Source organism: Cupressus sempervirens, chromosome 8, assembly GCF_028749045.1.
Source record: "Cupressus sempervirens isolate cs-2001-9-10 chromosome 8, ASM2874904v1, whole genome shotgun sequence".
Lineage (NCBI taxonomy): Eukaryota > Viridiplantae > Streptophyta > Pinopsida > Cupressales > Cupressaceae > Cupressus > Cupressus sempervirens.
This window is the reverse complement of record NC_143125.1, coordinates 83842841-83860744: the sequence shown is the minus strand read 5'-3', so window position 1 is coordinate 83860744 and position 17904 is coordinate 83842841. Positions and strand designations below refer to the sequence as shown.

At 33.4% G+C, this 17904-nt stretch overlaps 1 protein-coding gene across 1 annotated transcript; it reads right to left on the bottom strand.

Annotated features, from left to right (window-relative positions):
• Positions 1 to 823: 823 nt before the first annotated feature.
• On the bottom strand, positions 824 to 1482 carry LOC149541738 (GDSL esterase/lipase At5g03600-like). The gene is made up of 2 exons (XM_089795658.1): positions 1224 to 1482; positions 824 to 1068 (listed from the first exon to the last, which is right to left on the bottom strand). Exons 1-2 carry the CDS (start codon positions 1480 to 1482, stop codon positions 824 to 826), a joined length of 504 nt encoding a protein of 167 aa, XP_089651784.1.
• Positions 1483 to 17904: the final 16422 nt, after the last annotated feature.

Below are 17904 nucleotides of genomic sequence, written 5' to 3'. Positions count from 1 at the left end.
GCTTTATGACCTCATGCTACAAAGATTCGGGCCCACCATACGTAAAAAGTGGAACGTCATAACTGAACTAATTTTATCCCACTTTTTTTTTCATATCATTAATTGGTGCAACATTTTTCCTCTCATTCGGGTCTTTTCTTATACTAGCTATATCTAACAAATTTTTTTTTTTTTTAAAAGGTGGAACTACCAAGATAAAAAATTAAAAGATGAGCTCATCAAAGATATAGAGCATGAGTTTGGTAGTAATATTTTTTTATCATAAGAAATTGTTACAAAAAGCTTCCAGACATCTTAAGGTTGTGAGGGACACATATAGAAAGAGTCTCATCCTAAACTCGAAGTACGAGTGTCCTCCCTTTCTTTCAGTGAGGGACTAGAATGAGTTCATGTTGGATGCAAAGGAGAAAGGGGAACATCCAAAAGAAAGTACACCAACAAATCTGAAAGGTATGCAATAGTATTAACAACTAGTACATTAATGAGCAAATTTAGGGTTCAACTTCAATATCAACAATTTCAACTAGCTCAATTTAATCGATCTATTGATGAAAGGTATGTAATTCATGTGCTGACACAATTTCTTTCACCCTATTATGAATGCTCTCTAAAATTTGGGCATCTAATAAACTATGGTGGTTGATTGCACATAGAATGCCTGTATACAATTGTATATATCTCAATTTGGGCATAAATCCTACATAAGATATAAATAGTGTGCTTATAACTTCACATATAGCTATATTATATCTTGAAAATATAGTAATGCTCAACTACATGCACCATAGTGTAATGTGTCAGTAGTATAGGTGATAAATGATATTTAGTTAGTGTAATGACAAGTACATGAGCCATCTTGAACAAACCCACAATGAGAGTAGTGAAGATTTATCATCACTTGCCATCCCTTTTGAGTAGGATGGTACCAATCAAAAAAGAAAAATTCTTCTTGAGACTTGCACAGATGAAAAAGAGCTCTTCCTTGTTCATCATAATCAGCACACCCAACAATGGAGCTACTCATGTTTCCATCTCTAGAACAACATGATCTACTCATCTCATGGATTCCTACTCAATACACAATACAAAAATAAGTCAATCACTATCCTCATGTATTTATGTAATCCTATAATTATGGCTCTTAAATAGATACACTATTTAGAAGGAAAACCTAAAAAAGATAATCTTGAAATTCTTAACTACACTATAATCAATTTCTTTACCATATGCAAATGGGTTGAAGATAATATGAGAGAAGGCTGCAAAGAAATCAAGGATGAGGAAGTTGGCATCTTCAAGCTCCCTCAGCTTTGAAATGACTTGTGATAGATATTTGTTGTGGGTGGAAACTAAGTCCATTGTTGTGTTCAAACACACTGCACCAGATTGGAAGTAACCTGGTTGGCAGTCAAATGGCATTTTATTTGATTCTAGAAAATTCCTTAGCCCAAGATTATTTAGCTCTGCGAGTTTTAGTTTCATCTCTACTATTTCAAAACATAACCCTGTAAACATAACCCTTAGTCACATATTTTTTAAAATCACATTTGAATCATTCTAGTACAACATGCCAATTAATAATATCAGATTTTCGCAATCTATTTCAAAAAAATCTTTTTTGTTTTTGGATTTGATTGTGTAAGTTTTTTTAGTATCAATGGATTGCATTGTGTGATCCATCATCAGAATGAGAGAAGGATGTAAGATATGATCCATCATCAAAATGGGAGAAGGATTTAAGATAATTCTTTCATCCTGATGATAGATCATAGAGTGGATCTGAAATGTTGATACTAAAAAAACTTCCACAATTAAATCTAGAAACAAAAAAAATCATTAGAACATAGAAATTTTGGTGATATTTATTCTTACCATTGTGGTAACATTTGTAGCAGTATAATCATTTCTATTCAAAGTGAGAAGTGCTATTGAGTGCTTCAGATGATGAGAACCATATTTTTGAGATATAATGGAATCCTTGAAATTCCCAACTTGCACACTCAGCTTTGGAACTCCAAAAGTATCAAATACCCCACTGTATGCTACTATTAAGTTTATGCCTTTCCTTGCTTGTATATGATGGCTTGAACTTTTCAGAACCCTATAGGTCACTAGAGATGGAAGATCTAAAGATTTGGGCTGCATAAATTTAAGAAAAAACACAAACTCTAGTAAATGCATTCACCTGTATATTTAAAACCATGGCAATATAATCATAAAGAAAAGAAGTATTTTAATCAATGAGAACATATTTTTACAATCTATGACAATTATTTGCAAGAGCTTCTAGATTTGATTTTGTATAGTTTTTTTAGTATCGACATTTTGAACCATCATCATGATGAAATCAAGCATAAGAGAGATGAAACCAAGCATAAGAGGCCACAAGACAAAAGATACACAATCATAGAGCATGGAGTTTGATTTGAAACATCCATGCTTACAAAACTATACACAATCAAATCCAAAAGCTCTTGTAGATAAGCATTTTAATGTTAATAGATTAAGGAAATAGGATTGTTCTGGTCCATGGCTTAGAGTATACAAGAGAAGCACTACAGGAGAGAACTTGTCATAGTTATCAAGGCTTTAAAATTGAAAATTTCTTGTTCAATTTTAATATAATTATATCTTGAAGAGGGCATCAATTATGAGGAGTTATATGGATGGATTGAAAAAGGATTTTCAAAGGATCCTATAGTGCAATCCTAAAAGGTCACGGTTTTTTTGTTTCATATGATTACTTTGAAAAGTTTTGGCTTGCCTTCCAAATGAAATTTCAATAAGATTTTTTTGATAGGATTTTTATATCTTATAAAATTTGGGGGAATTTCTAGGTTCACAGTGTAAAATATAAATATACAAAATTGTAGATGAGACCCTTAAGCATTATTATACTTAGAAAATCAAAAATCAATACCATGATCTATAATCATTATATAATTAGAGAGAATTCAAACATATACCTATATTAGCTAATGGTGTAAAGCACTTGGAAACCCCAGTACATAGCAATGGAAAAGTTTGAGGCAAATTGACTTCTATTTATATTGCCTATCCAAATGTTTTGGGCTAAAATATGCAACAATATTTCCTGATATGAACAACAGTTTCTCATATGGACCTTTTAGATCATTAGAAATTGATTTTGAGAAAGATTACCTAAATAATCAATAAGAATTCTGCGAGATGATACCCTGCTAGATGGTTGCCCAGGCCAAGTGATACCATATGGATATTTCTATGCTGAAACTATGCTATTTTTCATACTAGGATAGTAATTTCCAATGTCTACATATGAATCTCCAAAAGCAAAAAGAGCTTTTGTTTCATCTCCACTGCATATACTTACAAAAACAATGCTTCAATCAATGACCACACTAAAATTATATACAAATTTTGCAATAAGAAAAGCAATTATCAATCATTACCCATTAAAATTGGCAGAAACACCAACAGGACTGATGACATTTTGGCAGTCATTTTTCATGACCTTCTACATCTACGGTTAGCAAAGTTGATTGTTTGGTTTATATGGAAAAATCATCTGACTTGTTTGGTCAAGACCAATGTCTGCAAAGTTTTCAAAGACCTTATGAAGGAGTTCAAAATTAGAAGCTTGAAGACTGAGTTTACATTAAAAGCTCAAGAAAAGTAGAGAGATGTTGTGCTGAGTAAAACAAAACTTCTTCCAATCAGTAACCACACTAAAATTACATCCAAAAATCTTAATATGATAAGCAATTCTTAGTCATTACCAATTACCAATTACCAATTACAAAGAGTACCAAGAATATTGATGACATGTGGGCAACCATATTTGATGACCTTCTAGATCTATCCTGGATAAATAGCATGGTTACACATGTCAATTAAAGGTATGATGCTATAATTTCTTCCCTTTTTTCATATTTTTAGTGGAACATGTTACTTTATGCTAAAACCTTCATATCAATATATAATAATCGACCAATTAGTACTGATCTTTATATCTATATCATCTAACATATTTCAAACTTTTCATAGGTTGCAGGACACATCAAAGACAACAAAGGTGAGGCTGGAAAAGGTTGGGCAACAAAGACTTGGCTTTGGGGGATATTCGAAAATAGAAGCACGCGTTGTAAGTAGCAATAAATGAATTGCAAAGAAAAATTATTTATAAAATGAAAATGACTTTTTTAATTAATAAAAAAATGCAGGGCGCTAATTTTAATCTGGAGGCCACAGAAGAACACAAAAAAATTGCCTTCAAGCAAGGCTATGTAGCGGTGGTTGAACACCTATAGCAAGCTTCCATTGCCCCAACCAAAAAATCTCTTGCATCATGTGCATAGGTTAAATATGCCAAAAAAAATATTAGAAATTGAATACTTGAGCAACAATTTATTTGATAATAATGTGCATGACATTGCAATGCAGCCTGTTAATCGTGACACAGATCATACGCAGCATCATGAAGCCCCTGATGTGCATCATACTATCGATGGAGGTGCTCATTTGTTATTTAAAACTAATTATGTAATTATTAATACAATTTAACATCTTTAATTGAACTTGGTGTAACCTTTTTGTGTTGAGGATATAGAATCATGTCATGTTGAACGAGTGCCGGAGGATGTTTAGACTGATCAGCAGGTAGATCATGTCACACATTCAAGTAAATAAAATCTATGTTTTGTTCTTTTAGATTAATTATTTGATTTATAGTTCTTTTACTTAAATAAAAAATTGTAATTCACTAATATAAAATGGTGCGAATTTAACTCATGAAGTACTTGTTATTGTAGCAGACCCCCCTTTGGTGCTGCGACCTCATGATGTTCTTGAACAAATGAGGAGGAGACATGTGTTAGAACCAGTAGAGGAGGGGGATGATGAGGACATTGATATTCCTCTTAGAAATTTTATGAAAAAAAGAAACGACAAGAAAGAAAAAAAGATATGATTATTCATGAATGACTTACTCTTGAATATTGTTAATGAGTATTATTCATTAATGTTGGGTGCTAATGAATTATTCATGAATGACTTACTCTTGAATGTTGCATGTTAATGAATTTTGTGTTAATGAATTATTCATGAATGTTGTGTGTTTATGAATTTTATGTGTTAATGAATGTTATCATGTGATTATAATGATTGAATGTTATTAAATGTTAATGGGGAATTTAGAGTGATGTTAGGTGGGGGGGAGGGGCCAAATGAGCTTCCACCTTCACGTGGTTGGCCCTATTAAGTAGAGAATATTTAACTATTCTCGAAACCAAGTGAAGCTCAAACTTTAAAGATAAGCTTATTGTTAATAGTGACAACCAATTAGCAAATTGAAATGAAGTTCTTCGTTATAGGTACTTTTTTAGTTTTTAAAGCACGATGTCATGTTTTAATATTGTATAGTTTTTTTTCTTAAGTTAAAGTATTATTTTACTATAACAACATAATTTATGACCATTTTAGTAACTATTCTAACATCGCTTTATGACAAATCCTATTTTGGCAAAGATGGCGATAAGTGGTGCTGGCTATTCCTTAGGAGATTGGATTGCACAGGTCTATATCTCAACATCATTTGAATGTGGTAGAAATGCATACTTACAACCATTTCATTCTAGATTTAAAAACATTGACGATAATATTGCTTGTTTTAATTTATATTTTTGTCTATAGTCATTATAAACGTTGCAACCTTAGTTAGCTTTTATAGGCTATGAAGAACATAGTTGAATACTACAATAATTTTGTGGTTAGGAAACAATAGCAACTCTTCTAAGCCAAAATATGAGACAAATATGTTTCATCTTAAGATGGCAGCAGAGTTATTCATGTATGATTCCTTTCTTTAATGGTGATTTGGATGTTTGACTAGTTCTAAATATGTTGCTATAGTGCCTATTCAACCTTGTCTATGTATACTAATTTTTTGTAGTGTAAAGTATAGAATCAACATCTTTTTGCAGCTCAAATGTTTAGATAGGTTGGGAAATACTCTATCCACATGCATATTCCATAGCAGACTACCTTTGCTTGTCTTCAGTAACCTTGGTTTCTTGGGCTTTTTGCTCTGGTCACGATCCTTCAAATTGTTTGGTTATAAAATTATCTTGTGCCAAGATAAGTATTCCAAATCTAAAGGTAGTTTGACAATAACTCATAGCCATTGTTTTTGAATAGGATCAGTTGATTTTGATTTTAACTAAATAAATAACCATCTCTAGTAGTTTTGGTCTGAAGCATGCTAATGGTTGTTTCTTTTCTGTCCTATATTTTCAATTTAGAAATGCTTGTTGGTCCTGATGGTGAGCTTCCTAATAAGCTGTGTAACTTGGAACCACATCTGATAGAGCATGTTAGCAATGACATAATGGACTAGGATCCCAATGTTCGGTGGGATGATATTGGTAAATTTAAAATGGCTGAATGAATTGATGATAATATTATTCATGTTTATTTCTATGTACCCATTAACATTAATATTTATTTTTCCAAAATTATACTGAAGCTGGGTTAGAGCATGCCAAAAAGTGTGTGATGGAAATGGTCATATGACCTCTATTGCAACCTGATATCTTTCAAGGTTGTCACTCTTCAGGCAAAGGGATCCTCTTATTTCACCCTCCTGTAAGTTAGTCTGATTTATTCTCTATTCTTTATATGTTGGAAATTCATTTTTGTTTACAATAAAGTACATTTAATTTTCTCTTAGGGTACTGGGAAATGATGATTGGATAAGCTATGGAAGGAGAAGCCAAAGCTACTTTCTTTTATATTTCTTCTAGTTCATTGATGAGTAAGTGGCTAAGTTCCTATTAAAATCATGCTTTCAAGTTCTTTTATTGTTTTGATTCTTGAATGCAGAAAGCCTTGTATAATTGTTTTTCTAGGGAAGCACTTGTGCTTAACAGAAGTTTTACATAATAAAGATAACATCAAAAAATATAACAAATGGTTTTTTTTTGTGAGAAATTAGACACATATAAGGATTGCATGTGCAGGTGCAATTTCTAAAGCATATACCATGGCAGGAGTTAATGACCAACAAATTTCAATAACAAAAAAAACATTTTCCTATGATTGATTGCTGGAATTAAATATTGATTTAAGGGAAGAGCGCAAATTGAAAGAGGGTATTGGGCATCTGTTATCATTTACTTTTCTATTTTGGGTGACAATACAATATTGTTAGATTAGGGTATTGGGCATTTGTTATCATCATATTAGAACATGGCTAATGGTGTGAAATTGCACTTTCCTTAGTTGTGGTTGCATACCTACTGCACTCTTTCGTTTGAAAAATGAATAGAAATACCATATCTAGTAGCTTCTCTATGTTGTATTCATTTATTGGCAATGATTCAATGTCATGCCATTTGATGGTAGCTTCTAGAGTTTCATTTAGTTGTAAGATGTGTCTTATCTTTTCAAGTTTGTATACTCCATTTGGTAGTTTGGTATTAATTGATGATGTCTGGGATCTTCTACCTTCACTGTAGTCTTCATCATCATCCAAATTGTTGTTTGGTATTTTCCATGTTATCCTCTATTTCCATGGTCTTCAGCATGGTTTTGTATTTTATCTATCTAGTTCGAACAGTCTACGTGCCTAAGGTGGAAGCCATTTAGAACTAATAGTTGGAGAGATTGTGTTTCCCCCCGTAAAACTAGAAAATGTCATGAGTTAAGGTCAAGAAGGAAGAAATTGTATTATTTTGAGTAGCAAAATATGCTTAAAGATACATATTTAGTTGATTCTTTGGTGAAGTTTCTTATTTCAATTCAATTGATTTTGGTTGTCAACCAAATTCCTAGCTCCAATGTATATTGTATTTTAGTGAGCTAAATTTTCATAGGGATCTAAGTAAAATGATAGTTGACTACTTTAGTTTTATTGATGCAACTGAACTATGACTGCCTTTTGTGTTCTTGACAAATCGTAAGTTTTCAACTTTTGTGAAGCCATTGCGGATGCAAATGAACAACTGGTGAGATGTCAATTTTAAGGCAATTTTTTCTTTGTATAATGTATAGTTCAATTGCTAGAAATATTTCATCTAGATTGTGAATTGATAGATTGTTAACTTTTCATATCATTTACTACTTTGGTTGGGTAGTTCTCCTTGCATTTGTAAATCGTAAATCTTGCTGTAGTCTTTAGCCTAATGACAGTTTGGTATTACATCCAGGGTGATAACATAGTTGACTTAAAACTTTGCATTAAAGAAAACATCAAGAGATAATATTTGAATTGTGGATATTTGTAAATTATGTTGGTTTTAGACATAGTTATAGTTATAGTTATATATGCACTCTTATGATGATGTGATTGGGACTGTAAGTTTTTTTGTTACGTTTACCTGTTTGAAAAATAGATGAAATTATTGGCTTTCATTTGTGATAAATAATTCTTTCCTAATTTTATTCTTCCCTGTAGGAACCAAAATTTAGACGTGTTGTGCCAATTATTGCAAAGTCTTTGCTCTCATAGGAGACTTTTAAATTGCACAAAATTTGAGCTGTAAAGTGTAATTGCTTAGTGGAGAATCAGGATATCGTGCACATTTCTTCCTCCTTCCTATTGTTTTGTTTGAAATAAATCATGTGATGAACGAAACAATGGTGTGGAGGTAGAAATCTTCATGATACCCTAACTGTCATGCACCAAGCAATTACGCTTTAGAATCAAGTTTTGTGTAGTTTAGAAGACTCATATGAGAGCAAAGCTTTTAAAATAACTGGGATAGCTCGTCGAAATTTCTACATATCTTGGTCTCAATTTTGATGCAAACAAAAATAAGAATTGGTGTTTTGGTCACAATTTTGACACCGAATTGGTTGTCTTTGACATTGCTTGTATGGCACCGACGTAGAAAAGTAAGGGGTTTTTGTCACAATTTAGACACCAAATTGATGCAGGTTTACATTAAAATTTTGACCAGCAGTGCCCATAAATGAGGAAATAACAGTTCAGGTTGGACTAGGGAATCAACGAAATTGACGTCAGTAAGTCCACCTTTATGAAGTCAAAATTTTGACGTAGAATGTATGTGGCAAAAAATCAACCAAAAAAATTGACAACAAGCTTGGTTGCTTTATCGACCTACTCTTGTCAAAATTTTGACCTTTTCGCATCAAAATTTAGGCCTAAATTTACTAGTGTATAGAGGTCATTGTTTTTCTTAGATTGTAAGAAAATGACATTTCCATACTTTCTTTGACATTAAATCATATATAAAATTACTCTTGGCTTTACTCAACCTCACAAATTTAGAAATATTATTTTAAAGAATAAAAAATAAAGTTGTTTCTAAATATCCAACTTGCATTGTTTTAAAGAAAATTCACTCCACCTTGCTAGCTAAACAAAATACAACACTACTTAGTGAGAAAGGTGTTAACACAAATTTATGTTTCATCAAATCATTTGTCAAAATACCTTTTATTTGTTCATTAGTAGGAAATATCAGAGTTTAACTATCCCCTTCTCCACACAATCTCTAATTATGTAGTACTCAATATTAATGTGCTTTTACTTGTCATTTCTGGAAATCTAATGGGAAAGTAAGATGTTGAGGGGGGTGGGGGTGGGGGGTGAATCAGGCTCTTCAAAAATTTAACCACTTCCAATGTAAACCAAACTAAACATTGTTCACCATATTATCCTTAATCACGCATCATCATGTAAGAACATGTAATAAGATCTAACATCTAATAACATAAATAAAATTCATAAACAAGTAATCAACACATAACACAAAATTTGGTAACACAGAAACCCTCCAAGGTGAAGGTAAAACTGCAGTGGGGATAACACCCACAAAATATTCACTATTGTAGTTACAAAGTTCATCTTAAAGCTACAATTTTGATCACTTGTGATGATCTATCATGTGAGGAGCCTACTCTACTTAAACATTACAAGACTATTAAGTCTACCTTGATTAAAGGATTTAAACTTCACAATTAAGTGAGTACTCTGTCAGGAAATTTACAATAGGCTTGTTAGGACCACTCTGTTAAGATATTCACTTAATACACTTGTTAGAATGTAACATTACCTTCATTCTTAGGTTTGCACAAAAATGTTGATAATAGACCCTCTATATCCAAACTATAATCACCTCTTTGTGACTGATCTACAATATCTCCTCACTACACTATTTGGTTGCCTTCCTTCACAACTTGCTAGTTCTCCTTCAGCTTTGCATACACATAGTCCTCTAACTCACAACGACATTATTTGTCTAGAAACCCTTCTTTTATAGCCATCTCATGAAGCTTCTATATTATAATCAAAGATCTACATTTATGCCTTTTTCTAAATGACCTTCCTAATTTTTTGTTTGGTAGTTCATACTACATAGGGATTAGTTGTGTGTAATCATAGGAGTAATTACCTCCTTGATTAGCTCCTCAAAATTAGAAACACAATTCATGCTCAACAAAATGGTTTACATAGGATTTTGTGACATTCCAAACTCATAGATTCAAATAGTGTAACTCAACACTTAAACCTTCCTGACACTTGGTTGTGCTTGGTTTTTCATGTTGTCCCTCAGCACGAACTGTGCTTGGCTAAAACTTATTTGACTAAGTTTTTTGCACTAATTGAAAATATTAAGATTTTGGTTAGGGACAACAATCATGAAACATTATATTCTTAGAGTTGAAGATGCAACTCAAATGATCAAAGTAAATGACTATAAGAAACATTGTTGGGGTGCAGGGGACATGGAGATGAATCAATATTGCAACACTTTTAAACCAACTAATTGCTTTTCAACTTAACCATAAGAATCCACATATAAAAATAATGGAAATAAAGAATACAAAAATAAATAACTCTTAACACCATGATTTATTTTTTAGGAAACCCTAGCCAATGGAAAACCTTGATGGGGATGGTACCTAATTATGCACTAATCTAAAAAATTTCTATTGAGAGGTTTGACCCTATTAGGATTCATTACATAACATTTAGTACATGAGTCCTTTTTAGATTACTAGACCTTGTTAGAGGTATCCAACCCTATTAGGAGTTGATTGAAAAAGAAAATCACACAATTTCTTGAGAGTGAAGGTTAAAAAGACCTTATGGACTCGCTATCCAATTATAATGAAAGTAATAAAAAATGACTATATTTGATGTGACAATATTTTATTAGTGTAAGATAAATCTTGCATTTGATCTAATATAGCATCAAGGCATGAAAATATCATAACACCATCATTAGTGAATTAATATCACATCATATTTCATTCTTACATACTAAAGAAAACTTTCTTTTATATCCTTCAAAAGGGTAGATGCAAAAAGTTGTGGACCAAAAAGATGCCACACATTTTTTAATCTAGGCAATAGTGCAATGATGCTATGGTTTGGGTAGGATGGACCTATGGCTCATGAAATTGAAATAGTAGCACAATCACACTATTTGGAAAATTAATGAATTAGGTAGCGTGATCACATTGTTGAAAATATTTTATAAAAAAAAACCCGAGAGTCGTTTATCATTTATCTTAATTTTCTATGCAATTATTTTGGCATCCTCTTATCTTTCAAGGAGTGTGAATGGGTGTTATTAGTGGATTTTGACCCCAATTTGCATACAAAATGGCTCCACATTGTCAGAAATCCCAAACCGGTTAAATAGGTATGAATTTTAACTCTTGTTTTTGTTAAATTTTCTATTTTTTAATGATTTTTATGAATTTTGATTTTGATTTGTTTAGTTTTTAAAAATATTATTGTTTAATAGTCAAGTAATGTAGAAAATCCAACCCTAATCCTCTTGAGAACAGTCCACCACAAAATCCACCAATTCCACATATTCCATCACCAAACCCTCCATAGGATCAACTCGAAAACCCTCAAAATGAAGAAAAACCACTTCCACGAACTCCACCAATTGATAGATTTCTTCAACAACCCAAGAAAATTTGCTGAATGAAATTGAGAGAGGGAAAATTGAGTTAGAAATAATTATTAGGAAGCTAAAGAGTTTTCTTCAAAATAATCCTGGTAGGGCATAATTGGCACAATCCCTTGAGACCATTGTGGGTTAGGTAGCATCCGTTAGCAATCAATTGAGTCTATTGCATAGTAAAAGAGAAGAAAATAAATAAATATTATGTTGATAAACTCTCGTATGAAGATGTAAAAAAAGGACAGAAATGTACCAAAACTGACATATGTGCTTTGTTTAAAAATCTGGGAAAACAAAACACATTGAGAACTACAACTAAAAGGTTCCACATCCATTGGTGCATTCATGATCTTCGGGTATTAAAAATAGGTTTTGAGATAGATGGTGGATGGTATTTGATGTCTCTCCTTGTAACAATTTTGAGGTTTCAAAGTATTTCTTAATGAGATTGTATTGTGAGTTTTTCCTTGGAGAGATCCCCAACTATTTTGATATTCTTCCTTCTTCGGGTAGAGGTGGGGGTTGTTGGAAATACAAATGGAAAATTTATACTTTTGAGAGGGGAGGGGTGGTGAATCAGAAGTACTAATGTCTAACCAATAAAACTTTTAACTTTAAAGCAATGCATGCATAAACATATTGAAATAACATGTAAAGTAAATGCATCCACATAAACACTTGACACCAGATATGATTACCCATAAACTGTCCAATGAGCAGGTAAAACTAGGGTGTGGATGACACCCATAATTCTTCACTACTGTAGCGATAAAGTTCACCTGTTAAGGTTACATGATTTGACCATTCTCATGATCTGCCGTATGAAAGGACTGCCCTATTAAAGGCTTACAAAGGATTGTTAGATCCCACCTTGTAAAAGTATTCTAACACCCTATTAAAAGTGTGCCTGGCTAAAGGACTTTAGAACACTCACTTGGAATGTCACAATGTTAAAGGATTTCACTATGACTATTAAGTCAACCTTAATACAAAGGATTTCATCTTGCTGATACAGTTGTTAGAAAGTACAGTAGAGTGTTTGATTTGATACACTTACAATCTAGTATTGTTGATTTCAGGTCTCAATTCAGTCCATCTTGATCCTTTTTGATCTAATATGAAATTATTATATCCTCGATCCTCTATTTTGATAACTGATTCTACAATTTTTTTCTTCTTCTGAGTCACCTTGAATGTATATTGATCAATTCACCCCTTTCACTTCCTTCAAATCTTCACTAGAATCACCTTCTCACATGCATTCTCTAATGCTCTCTCTCATACTAAATTATGGGGCTTCATCTCCCTTTAAAAAGACTTTGGTGGCTTAGGGTTAGGTATGAATTTACGATTGAGATTCATCTATTTTTTTTTTCTCAATTCCTTCCATTTTTCTAATTGGTTTCATGTTGATCACATAGAGAGTTCAAATAGATTTGATCTTATCTTCAAAGTTTCAAGATCTATCCATATGTCAGCTCAAAAATGGTTTACATAGTTTTTTGTGCCATCACAAACAACTAGGTCAATTATGTGTTACTTGACACTTGTTAATACTAATGCTCGACACGTACTATAATTCTGTCTAGCTCAACACTTGAACTTTCTTGGCATCTATTGTTCACTTGGAACTTGAAACTTGCTTAGCATCTATTGTTTACTAGGCACTTGAACTGCTTGTCACTTACTATTTACTTGACACTTGATTTACTCAACATCTATACATATTATACTTAGCATGTGTTAGTAGCTCGGCATGAACTTAGTCAATTTATTAAGTGTGTTGACACTCAATTGTCAAAACCAATCTAAGATCAACAATCTCCCTCTTTGACATGAGTGCCAAAAACACTGAACTATAAATGATGAATCTAATCTCTTCGAGTATAATGTACATCCAGTTTGGCATATATAGAAAACTTCAAAATTGCTCAATTTTTTTTAACAAACTATATACCTCATAAGTTTTGTGACTCCCCCTGAGTTTATGTCTTTTCTGTATCCAAAATTTCTCTGAGTAGATTTGCCTCTACTAATACTCTTTGTCTTCAATCATTCTGATACTCTTTATCTGATATGTTCTGATATGCCCTATTTTTTCTTGTTTTCTATTTACTCCCCCTTTCTTCTCTCTATTTATTTTGTAACTCCCCCTTTTACATGTCTCCCCATTGCATATATCTCCTCTCTTTTAAATATTTCTTCCCCCTTTTGACACTTATGTAAATGGTCTATACACTAAGTGTGTATTTATCCAAGAAGTTTTTATTAACTTCCATTACAATCATGAGAGCAACCTCCCAATTGTCTATTGCAACATCTAATGATTTTATTTGGATGGCTATCTCTTCTGCAAGGTGAACTAAGGATCTTTCTTGAGTACTATTTCAACATAGGCTAGTTCTTTTTGTAGTATTTCTATGTGAGGGGTTAGGGAGGCTTGAATCTGGACTAGCTTGGCTCTTATGTTAGCCTCTTCTACTTTAAATTTAGTTAGTTCCTTTTGTGTGTGAAGCATGGGATGAAAGTGCTTCTCACTTTGAGCTAGATTTAGTGGTAATTGCATACCAGATATTTTCAAGTTTCTTTCCAAACTAAAAATCCTTTGGCTTGTTTCTTGTGTGAAGAGTGTGGGGCCACACAATTTGGTGTACAATGAGTATATTCCCAAGTACCTTCTTCACTTTTTCAATCTTTATGGCCAATTCCACTTGTGATAGTACTATTCAACTAGATATCTTCTCATTTACCTTTCCTTGAAACTTCTTTTCAGACCATTCCATGAGTTTTGTATTGGTTTCCTAGTCTTCATTTGTCACTTGTTCAACAATTTCTAACAATTGTTCCAATATTGGATTGGTTTCATCAGGTGTTTTCAATTTGAATGCATCTAAAAAGATGTCTTTAATCTCATGTGGTGCTTGCCTTTGTTTATACTCCTTTCCAATGCCTCTTGCATCTCATTGATTTGTTCAGGGTTCATGGTTGCATAGTCATACTTTGGTATAACAATTTCCTCATCTAATATTGGGTCTCCATACTGAAGTAAATTTGCAACCTTTGTCGAGCTTGAGCTTGGTGCTAAAATTTGAAGTGGCATTGCATCAATGCTTAGCTTTTGAAGGACTTTGGTAGGAGTGCTAGTTGTTGGTAAATTAACCAATGTCTAAATGGCTTCTTGCTCCTTTTCCTTTGGAATTTTATTGTCTTCTTCTGATCTTTCTTGATTAATCACAATTAGTTGTGGTGAACCTTGTGTTTATGCAGTAGGTATAGATACCTCTGTCTATCCTGTTTGTTCCTTTCTAGGCTCCTTTGCAACTTTGACTATGGTATCAACCTTAGATGATGTATCTTTTGGTGTTTGTTCTTGAGGTTGACCACTAATAGTTGTAGGGATGGCATAAGGTGGTTCTTGTGTATTCACCTTATCCCTAGTTATGTCATCCACTACTTTCTATAACTCATCCACACTGACCAACACTAGATTATCACACAATTTTTCCTATAATGTTGATTGGTCAATGATCTTCTTTAGATCCTTTGCAGTTAGTGGATTGATGTTTTGAACAGAGCTGTCAGGAAAATCTTTTACTTTTATTGTCTTTGAAGGTGTGTTTGTGTCATGCGAAGGGCTTAATGGTGGTAGTTTTGTTTCTAGCACACGTTGATCTATTTGCTACTCCTTAGTTATTGCCATTTCATCTCCTTTTTGTGGTGCCTTCACTGTGTTATCTGCCTTTTCTTTCTTAGCTTCTCCTTCCTTGTCATTCTCTTCATCTTCACCATTGTTTCTTCCCTCAAAGGGATCCTCCTCTCCTTCCTTGATAGTAGTCAGCTGATGACGGTACGCTCTGATACCACTTGATGAAGTACGGTTCTGATACCACTGACGAAGGGCCACACCACCCTTACTAACTTGCACCAAATAAAATGTCCAAGATCCAATCCAAACCCAAGCTAGTCCAAATCCACACTCTAGTAGAAACCTTTGAGATCTCAACTTGTGCTCGCAAGCCACCAAGAAATCTCCTTGTTTCTAAATTACAGTCACTAGCTCTTCTCCAACCTTATCCAAGATCCAAGCATAAAATGCCTCACATTCGGTGCTCTGTCTACACACTCACAAGTCCATCACAATCTTGCTATAAACCGCCTCACATTTAGCGCTCTATCCACAGACTCAGGAAAACTCACTCTTCATTTCCTCCTTCTCTTTCACACCTTGAAGCCTTCCAAGCTTTCCAAGCTTCACATTCCACAACTTTCACCTTTCTAAGCTTTCCTTCCAAAGCTTCTACTTCCCAAGCTACTCTTTCTTAAGCTTCTACTCCTCAAGCTTCTCCTTGAGCTTGATTTAGAAATGCTCATATGCCTTGCTTAAATAGGCACTTACCACCCCATGCATGACTTATCCACAACCTTCTAGAATTCCTCCACAACCTTCTACAACTTCCATAACCTTCTACAATATCCACAACTTTCTACAATATTCATAACTTTCTAGAATTCTACCCACACACCTTGATAAATGGAATGACAACCATTTATTTTTTATTTTTCCTATTATTTCTCCTCTAATTTTCGTCACTTTCTCTCTCCAGATTTTTTTTTTTTTTTTTTTTTTCAATTTTTTTTCCATGCAAGATGCTCCTGCATCATCAACCCATATATCAACTTCCACATTTGAGCTGATTTCTTTACAACATGTTCATTCTTGTTTTGAAGTACATTGAATGCCCTGTACTTGGGTGCAAACTTGCTGCCATGTTTCTTGTTTACCTTTGTTATTTGACCTTTTGATAATTCTAGCATCACTTGTGCCAATATAGACTCTCTTATTTCCTTTTCCATATTTAGGCAATAATGTCATTTATTCTCAATAGTAGAATATAAATCTTTAGGCATTGTAGTGTCAAATTCAAGTGGGGTATTCTTGAATTTTTCCATCATGGCATACACTGATTCTTCAACCTTATTTTGATCTTATCTACTTAATTTATTAAAATTAATATTTTTCAAACTAGTTAAGTCTGTATTATCCCTAATATTATCACAAATGTTTTCAATATCAGACTTAGGAGCATGACTTACCACTCTGAACTCGCTTGTGTCCTCTGACTTGGTCCTTTCATCACTAGATTTAGGTTGTGCAACATGTTTTCTCCTTATTTTCTTTTGCATTGGACCTTGTTGTTTAATAGCCTTGTTCTTCTCTTTTACTTGCTCCTTAGCCTTTTGAGTGGTGGCCATGGTGGTGGCTCTTGTGGCTGGAGTAGTAGGCTTGTCAGGGCTTGATTTTGCAATCTTCTTATCCTTGGGCTGAGCTACAGGCTGTGACTTAGCCTTTCTCTTCTTTGATTCATATTTTGTTGGTGCTTCCTCAGCTTGTTCCTCCTTAGCACCTTCTTCTTCTTCATCTTCACCCATATCTTGGGTTAGGGCAAGAGGTTCTAGTCCCTTCTCTTGTTCTCCCTCTTCTTCTTCTTCTTCATCATCATCATTGCCTTCAACTCCTTAACCAAATTTAGCTTTAAGCTTCTTTACCAATTTATCCTTTTTCTTCAAAGTTGAGGTAGTTTTCAACTCCATTTCAACTGTGGATGTGACAACATCATAGTTACCAAAGATTTTTGTTGACTTTTCAACTTCCTCTATAAGTAGTGCAGTGATGGTAGCTAGTGCCTCATCTATGTGGATTTCATAACCCAAAGGCCTTAGCCATCTCACTCTGGGTATTATAGCCTGGATAAAAGTGTAATCAATGTCTACTAAGAAAAATATGTCATTGTAGTACTTCTCCACTAGGGAAACTACAATTCTTAGCCTCATTTTCATTGACTACTTGAAATCCTCAAAGTAGCTAGTCATCACTGACTCAAATTGTCTCCCATTTGCTCTATGTACTCATTTATTTGTACAGCCATAGACCTATTAGTCTTCCATCCTACCTTACCAAAAGAGGGAAAATCATTTTGAA